The sequence below is a fragment of the Staurois parvus genome, unplaced genomic scaffold (assembly GCF_062004578.1).
Source record: "Staurois parvus isolate SC_StPar_1 unplaced genomic scaffold, SC_StPar_1.0 ptg000708l, whole genome shotgun sequence".
Classification (NCBI taxonomy): Eukaryota; Metazoa; Chordata; class Amphibia; order Anura; family Ranidae; genus Staurois; species Staurois parvus.
Genome location: NW_028318504.1, coordinates 5304745 through 5313810, shown reverse-complemented (window position 1 = coordinate 5313810; position 9066 = coordinate 5304745). Strand labels below are relative to the sequence as shown.

General features: G+C 38.0%; 1 protein-coding gene across 2 annotated transcripts in view; it reads right to left on the bottom strand.

The window, feature by feature from the left end:
* LOC149445821 (catenin alpha-2) overlaps positions 1 to 8056 on the bottom strand; it is an 845912-nt gene extending 837856 nt beyond the window's left edge. For both annotated transcript variants that reach the window (XM_089653358.1, XM_089653359.1), the window contains exon 1: positions 7980 to 8056. In XM_089653358.1, the coding sequence (XP_089509484.1) occupies positions 7980 to 8012 (33 nt within the window). In that variant the 5' untranslated portion in view covers positions 8013 to 8056. The remainder of the gene's footprint in view (positions 1 to 7979) is intronic.
* Between the last annotated feature and the right edge of the window lie 1010 nt (positions 8057 to 9066).

Here is a 9066-nt window from a genome sequence, read left to right as displayed (position 1 = left end):
AATGAAAAAGTCCAAAAATTTTGAAAAAAAGTGTTTTTTTTTAATAAAATTTTGCAAATAAATAATATTTCATCATAAATCTTGGCCAAAATTTATTCCGTTATTTTTTTAGTAAAAAAAAAAAATCCAAATTAGTTTATAACCAAAAATTATAATTTTTAAACATTTTTTTTTACATTTTTATTTTATTTTTTTTATATTATTATTTTTTTTTACATACTGTCACCCTAGCAGTACAGTGTCACCATGGTGACACTGTACTACTTGTGGGGGGTGATGAAGATTTTTTTTTTTTTTTTACACTGATTGCTTTTACACCCATATAGGATGTAAAAGCAATAATTTCTCTTTCTCTCTGTCTGCATTGTTGCAGTCATTGAGAAGTACTGAGTGAGCTGTGATTGGTCACAGCTTGTCACATGGTACAAGGCTGTTGTGAATAGCCTTGTACCATGTGACCTCTGTGATCATTCACAGATTTCACACGTAGTAAGCAATGATGTCACAAGTGACATCTTGCTTACTACTTTGCATGTGATCACTGATTGGCCAATCAGTGATCACATGCAAAGTAGTAAGCAAGATGTCACAGAGGTCCCGTCCGACGATCGGTGTTTCACTGTGTCCGGAGGACACAGCGGGCACCAGATCGCGGTGGTGCGCGCTCCCAGGGAGCGCGCACAGCTAGAAAAGGCGGGTGCCGTTTATAAACAGCAGGCAGACGGCAAGTCCTGTGATTAACACACAATTACTGTTTTTTTTTAATAAAACACTGTTTTCTCTGTCTTTTCCCATACTTTTTGAATGTTCCTGTGTATATGCAGTGGGCATATCATTTTTCTTTGGAGAGGCCTGCTGCTAGTGACTGGGCATGAGCTTGAGATCGGCTTGGGCTCAGTCCAAACTCATATTTGGTATGGTATCTCTCAGTGCTTTAACCAAAACATCTGCTGTATATACCCACAGTTGCATGTACGCAAAGAATGGCTAGGCACTTGGATTTTTAAACAAAATGTAAAAACACACTGAAGCAGGAGTTAACAATTTCACTAACTGAACTGCTTTGGCAAAATTTGCCCGGGAAAAAAAGCACTATTATTATTATTATTATACAGGATTTATATAGCGCCAACAGTTTGCGCAGCTCTGTACAAAATGATGGTAGACCTTACACACAATACAATTTGGTACAAGAGGAAACCCGGCTCGTTAAAGCTTACAATCTAGGAGGAAGGGTTGAGTGATACAAAAGGTAATAGTTGTGGAGAGGGGTGAGCTGATGGAGGAAATAAATGGCGGTTTACTAGGTAGAAGCAGGATAGACTTCTTTAAAGAGAAAGCTTTTCAGGGATCGTCTAAATGTGGATAGATTAGGAGACATAGGATGGGAGAAGCTTGGGAGAAGTCCTGGAGGCGAGCATGGGAAGAGGTGACACGGGAACTAGAGAGCAGAAGGTCCTAGTATTTTGAATTTTATTCGTTGAGCGAGTGGAACTACATTTTTATTTAGCTACTGTCTGATTTTTTAGATGTATTTAGCGTATTATTTTACTTAATAATTAATTTTTTCAGTAATGTTTTATTGATAACAGTTAATGTATTGGTATATATATTGGTGTTTCTATGCCAGTTATCTATGCTTGTTGCGACATTACGGTTTGTTATTATTTTTAATAATTTTAATATGAGAGTTCTGGACATACCCATAGGGTTGAACTGTGATTTGTTTTCATGTTTTGCCTCCTGGGTATGTTTTAGTTACTTACAATTTTTGTTTTGTTTAGAGGTACTGTATATGTTTTTATTTATTTATAATGTATGGATATGTTTTTTAGAATATTTCTTAAATAGCCTGCTCCCCCCTTTTTTTAATTTTTTATTTTCCCCCATTTTATTAGTATTTTTTAGGGTGTCTATCCCCCAATTTCTTCTTTTTTTTAATATAGTTTTTTTTTTTATTTTCATATTGTTTCATCCGCTGTTTGTTTTGGGGCGCTTAGCAATTGGTTTTTGCTATTTGGAGGACAAATACACAAAAAATGGCATCCCAATTTATATGAACTAGTTTATAGATAAGAAAGTGATCTACAAGAAAATGGTGTCCAATAAAGCGCGTACCTGCGGGTTATTTAAGAGGAGGATGCATGGCATCAGCAGGAGGCAAGTCCCTTTAAGAATGTGCCTGTGCACAAAACGCATCAGGGAGGAGCCTACGTGCTGACGTCACGCCACCGAGTCCATGTTGTTGGTCCAGCGACCATTTCTGTAAGCGAGGCCTCTTTTTTACTTTGTTCTACATGGATTGTACTTGTTTTTAACTAAGTCAGTAAAATACTACACTATATACCTCCATCTTGGGCTCTGTGTGGTGAGCTCTCCTTTTTAGGACACATCACTGAAAGATCACGTACCAGCCCTTTTGCGGGGGAGATATGCATACCTTGGAGGATTTTTACTACAAGCCTGTTTTACTTAAATTCTGGTGAGTGCATAGTGGTGAAGGATTTCACAAATGTCTTATTTCCACATTGGGATATCACTTCACTCTAATTATGACTGCGGTTCATACTAATTGTGGGTGCAGCTTTTCTACCACAGAGCATACTTTGCACTGAAAGATATTTGATTAAGGACTTCCTTCTCATCCATTTAGACTATTTATTGAGTTATTATTATCTATTTATTTTTATTATTGCACATTTTATATTGTTCTGCCGTGTAACAACACTTATGGGCTACAATATCAGATTATATATGAATTGAAGGTTTTTGAGTTTCAGACACATAGCATAGCACTTTTATTATGTTTATCGTGATATGGAGTAGGTTCACCATTTGTGCTAGCTGCTTTTCATATTTTTTCTCTTAGCACTCACTTTATATAGTTTTTTGCATTATTTTACTTGTTTTCATTGTCAGTTTTTACCGTTCTTTGAAAAAAAATAATTAGGCTAGTGAGTGCAATTTTCTTGCCCCATGAAAAGTTCCAGAGAGTTGAATATAGGTTCCATAACCTTCAAAAGCCAATTAAGGCCCATTGCACCTTTAAAAACCATCAAACACCACCTTCCTGTCCCATGCTTTTGTTTTTCATTCCCTCTTATGTGTTAGACAGAACCCACTCCAGCAATTTCAGGGCAAATAGTGAGCAATGACCCATTAGAGCACCTCCAGGGGGAAGGGAAAGTTATTGCCAAGAGGCAATAATTTCCACTTGAATGAAGATCACTGGAGTGGGGTTTGTCTAACAGGTAAGAAGAAATAAAGAACAAACCCGGGGGGGAGGTTGGTTATGGGGATGGGTGAAATTTTTTTTTTAAAGTGGTGTTTGATAGTTTTCAATGGTGCAATGGGTCTTAATTGGCTCCTGAGGCTTATGGAGCCTCCATTCAGCTCTCCAGGACTAGGAGCTTCTGGGGAGTCCTGTTGCCTATCACAAGAACATCAGTCCAGCCTGACCACTGGACACAGCATTCTGACTGCACCAAAATTGTGAGTTGCCACCTTTTTAACCAAATTAATGTAGCTTTTCTATTGCACAAGACCAGTGTACTCTTGTGTTTTTTCTATTGTTTCAGTACATGGGCACCCTTCTTTGTCATGGAGCTTGGATCGAATGTATCCTGACCTGAAGAAAAACAAATCCTTTTTGTATAAAAACAGGACTCCTGCTAGTGACGAGGCGTGAGCTTGGGATTGGCTTGGGTTCAGGCTGAACCTATATTTGACTGAACCTGATAGGTAGCTGGTAGTGCAAAGCAATACCCTGTGGCTGAAGCATTCCCTGTCTTGCAGCTGCATACACACACATTGGTAGTACTTTATGCTTTATTTGCTTCAATATCCACTTTTCCAAATTCATCTGACCAACATGGCTGGATGAGAATTTGCATGAAAAAAGACACATTTAAAAACTTCACAAAATTGCTTATCCAGATGGTTTGTTGATACTCCTGTATAAAGTTATTTCCTGAGAGTCTTAAATGTGAGACGATTCTGGGGCAGATAGATCTTATCTTCAGATCACTCTTGAGAAGAGATCTTGGGCTAGAGACATTTTATCTGCAGGTCTTTAATAGGAGGGGTTCATAGGCCAAACACATTCATTATTTGGAGGGGATCTTCAGCTCAAAACATTTTACCTCCAGGTCTCTAAGGGAAGAGATCCTGGGCCAGGAAGATTCAATCTACATGTATTTGATGGAAGGATATTCTAGGCCAGAGACATTCCATCTCTAGGTTTTTAATGGGAGGACATCCTCAGCCAGAGACATTCTGTCTTCAGGTCTTTAATGTGAAAAGATCCTGGGCCAGAGAGATTATATCTTTAGGTCATTTATGGGGGGGGGGGGGGTTGGGCCAGAGAAATTCTATCACCAAACCTTTATTGGAAGAGGACATACTGAGATGAAAATAATGTTTTTACAGTTGTCTAACAGGAGAGGATCCTGAGAAATTCCAGGTGATTTCAAGGTCTCTAAAGGGAGGCGATCCTAAGCTAGAACACTTCTTTCGGGTTTCTAATTGTAGGAAATCATGGATCAGAGAAAACATATCTCCAGGTTTCTAAAAGGAAACTATCCTGACCCAGAGATATTATATTTCTGCATCGTAAATGGGTCCAGGTTTCTAATGGGTGAGTATCTTGAGTCAGATAAATTCTATTTTCAGGTCTCTAATGGGAGGAGATCCTAGGCTACAAAAAGTCTATCTCCAGGTCTTTAAATGGAGGACATCCTGGACCAAAGAGAATTTCTACTTTCAGGTCTCTAATTGGAGGAAATCATGGGTGAAAGAAAGCCTATCTCCAAGTTTCTAATAGAAGAATATCTTGACCCAAAGAGATTTTATTTACGGGTCCTATATGGTAAGAGATCTTGAGCAAGAGAGAAACTATCTCTAAAGGCTTTATAGAAAGCAGATCTGGTGCTGAAGAGATTCCATCTTCAGGTCTTTAAACCTTAATGTCCCAAAAGAAAAGACAACTTAAATCTGGAACTTTCTGCTCCATCCCCAATTATAACTTTTATCATGATGGTCAGATGAATATAAGAATCTACAGTGTGTTGAGCAAATTTTGATATATGATGAAGGTTAATGAATGGTTATGGTGATGGGTAATGGATGATGGAGATGATGAACTTATGGTGAATGATGATTTTGATGTTCATTATCAACAAGTATGAGGAGACTCATATCTTATGACTTAGAACTTCAAACAAGACACAAGTGTTTTGAATTAGAATAAAATTTCTGTACGTGAATACAACATTTCTACAGGCCACATGATGTATATGCATCAGTATCTCCAATTTGTAGTAACTGCCCTGCTTTAAACCTGGAACATGTGGAGAGATCTAATATAGAAAGCTATGTGTGTATCAGCAAATGTTACATGAGAAATAGATGAAACTGGGCCTGATAATTAGGCGGTAAGGAAATAACTGCAGCTTGGCAAAGTAAATCAGCTGTATTAAACCACTCTCCATTTCCCCTGAAGCACTTAAGTGTCCCATAAAGTCCAATGTCATCCCAATAAACATTTAGCAGAAATTCATTTTATCAGAGACAACAAAAATAAAGATACACAAAAATAAAAGATAGAAAAAAATACAGCTACAATTTTAGCTCTGCTATAAAACTAAAATTTATCAAGCAGCAGGGTGAATCCAATGTTATTTCAACTGACTTTTAGTTGTAGGATATTGTTGAAGTTTTTTGGAGATTCTGTCAACTTTTATTACCCTGAAGTCTGAAAGACTAAGGTGGCTTATCAGTAAAAGAAGGCAATCTAGATTTTATTAGAGAAACTCCCAAAAAAAATGTCTCCAAACTCTTTTTTTTATTCTGTCCTTATCAGTGTCCCCCATTATATAACTTCAGTTTTATTTCTGATATTGCAGCTATTTTTTGTGCCCAAAGTCTGATTGTATGCCTAAGCATTACTCCATCACTCCTATTCCTGGTTCCAAGGCTAGCCATATATGTGTAGATTTCTCAGAGAATGACGGGGAGCATCAACCTTTCCTCTGTAGCTCTGGGACCCACAGCTGTTCCTTGAGTGACTTGTCTGGCAGACTGAGGTATCCTACATAAACTTAACTACTTCCCTCCTTTTACTTATTGGGAGGAGGAAAAGAGAGGCTGGGCACTGGGATTTTCCAACAAAATGTAAAGTCTCTGAGTATGGATGATTTCGGAATTCCCTGAAGCAGGAGTTAGCAATTTAATTGAAGGGTGGCAAATTTTACCCTTTATTTAAATTGCTGGGAAACAACAAAAAATAATAATATAGTGTATACAATTGCAAAACAAATCATATTGTATTTTAATGCTATTAAAAATGACCTTTCCTTTTCAATCTGTAGTGTGTAATTTTCTACAAAATGCAATGTAATATGGCTGCCTGGAGGTGTTCTGTACACAATTGGAGTACAGAAAAGTGTTCCTACACCGACCCCCACCCTCTTTTTTAAGGTGCTGTTTGATGGTTTTTAAGGGTGCAATGGTCCTTAGTTGCCTCCTGGATAAAGACCATCTGGGAAGTCCTATTGCTAACCACAAGAACATCAACCCAGCCTAGCCACTGAGCATGGCATTCTAACTGCACCACAATTTTAAGTTACCATGTTTTTTTTTCTTGTTTAAATATTTTATTGCAAAAGAAACAAACATTACAGCAAAGTAATAGTAAGAAAACAATCATGATACATTATACTCGTACGTAAAAACTTTGCACACATCCAAAATATACCACACAAGGAGTACATTTAAAAAAAGATTGCGGACTGTGCTCCGTATCTGTATATGACCTGATATGCCTTTTACTTCAATAAATACTTTTTTTGGGAAAAAAAAAAAAAAAAGATAAAATAGCCCATAGAAACACAATCAATGAGGAAATTAAAGGCAATAAGGTAGTTTGGGATATAAGTGTTACAAGACTTTGAATCCATGAGGCAAGTAACCTTAACAGGTACTGTATACCCACCCAACTAGGGTTGGATGGATGATTGTGAGCACCATTACAATAGGTAACATGACTCCATATAAAGAGGAGAAAAGAAGAAAAAAGAGGAGAAAAGGAAGTGAACAGGAAATAGACAAGGGCTACTAGGGGGTTCCCAGGGAGTGGCATGCTAACTGATCATGGGTAACAGGGTTTGCTAGTGACACAGTCTTGTGGTTAGGGCAGTAGTATGAACTCAAAATTAAGGGCAAGAAAGTGGGTCACCATGGTTGCCATAATCTTTCATATTTGCAAACTCTACCTAAGTGGACAGCTTTAATTTTGGCTTGTATCGTGGATTGAGTGACCCCGTTTTTAATCCCTACTATAGGTATAGAGGGGAGTTCCAGGCCACATATTTTTAAACAAATGAATGTAACTATTTTATTGCACAAGACCAGGGGCGGACTGACCATTTGGAAACTCGGGCACTGCCCGAGGGCCCGGGGTCAGTAGGGGGGCCCCATGAGATGCCCCTGGTACCTTTTTCATAGGCTTTTTTGAGTTTGGGCAAGGACACAGGGACTCCATGAGTCCCTATTGCTCGGGGGCCCCATGAGTTGTCAGTCCGCCCCTGCACAAGACTAGTGTGCTCTTGTGCTTCTTCTATTGTTTCAGTACATGCTCATCCTCCTTTGTTATGGAGCTGATGAGTCGAATGCATTCTAACCTGAAGAAAAAAATGTCCCTGTTTGTGAAAAACTGCTGCAGATCGTCATCCTCTGCTGTCTGAGAACATTATACAATACTGTGCATTTTTTTTAAGCACCCATCTTTTATTTTTTATTGCTGCTTAGTGCACAGCCAAAAAAACATTTTTCTCTTAAAAAAAAAAAAAAACTTTACTTTTTTGTTTTACATGAGATCTGATTTAGAGAGTCACTACTACTGAATTTGAAAATTATTTTTCTTTGCTATATACTGTTTTACCAGAATTGGAAAAAACTAGAGTATAGACTAAAAAGATTACCTGTCTCCGCAAGTCTCGAGTCTTCTTGGTCATCTTATCGATGGCAATGTTTAGTGGATCACCTTTTTCTTTTCTTCCGGTCTAAAAGAAACAAGGAAATGCTTTTAGCTTTGGCTCCAGATGCACAACATTTACATACTACATATCAGTTAAAGGAATTCTGTGTTTTTCCTATGGTGAAGGACAATTCAAGTGGACATGTAGAGACAGAAATATGGTACATCATGGCTGACATGTTTTTTAAAGGTGCAAGCTCCAGGTCTTACGTGTTGATCATTGATTCATTACCTAATGAGCCACTGAACTGAAGTCAAAATGCAAACTATGACGTCTAAAATATTTGTATTTCTGACTTGCATGATTTTTTTCCAGGTTGATAACTCACTTGGAAGGGATGCCAGGGGTCAGTGTGACAGCATTAAACAACATGTCAGCAAAGGCAGCTTTTTGTAATGTATTAAGGATGTGCTTCAAGTGTGTACAGGTTCGCTTTAAAATGGAGCTTTAATCTGCATTAATCCAATTTTTGTTTTTAGGCATCCCCCTGTAATATAGTTTTAGCACCTGTTAATGCAACAGACGTCATGGATTCATGAAAGGCAGAAGTTGTCAAACAAATCTGATTTCTTTTTATGAGGAGGTGAGCAAAACCTTGGACAGAGAGGTGGCGGTGGTATACCTGGATTTTGCACAATTGTTTAACACAGTTCCCCACACAGGGCTAATGTGTAAGGTAAAGTCTATTCATAAATGATGTAGGTTCTGACATTAAAAATACCATTTCAGTCTTTGCAGATGACACCAAGCTGCGGTTTCTAAAGCGAGCAAAATCCTCTCTTGTATTAAAAGAGGTATAGACTCCAGAGAGAGTGATATTATTCTGCCCCTGTACAAATCATTAGTAACACCTCATCTGGAATATGCAGTTCGGTTTTGGGCACCAATTCACAAAAAGAACATTGGGGAACTGGAGAAAGTACAGAGAAGGGCAACCAAACTGATACGAGGCATGGAGGAGATCAGCTATGAGGAAAGATTAGAGGAACTGAATTTATTCTCTCTAGAGAAGAGGAGTTTAAGGGGGATA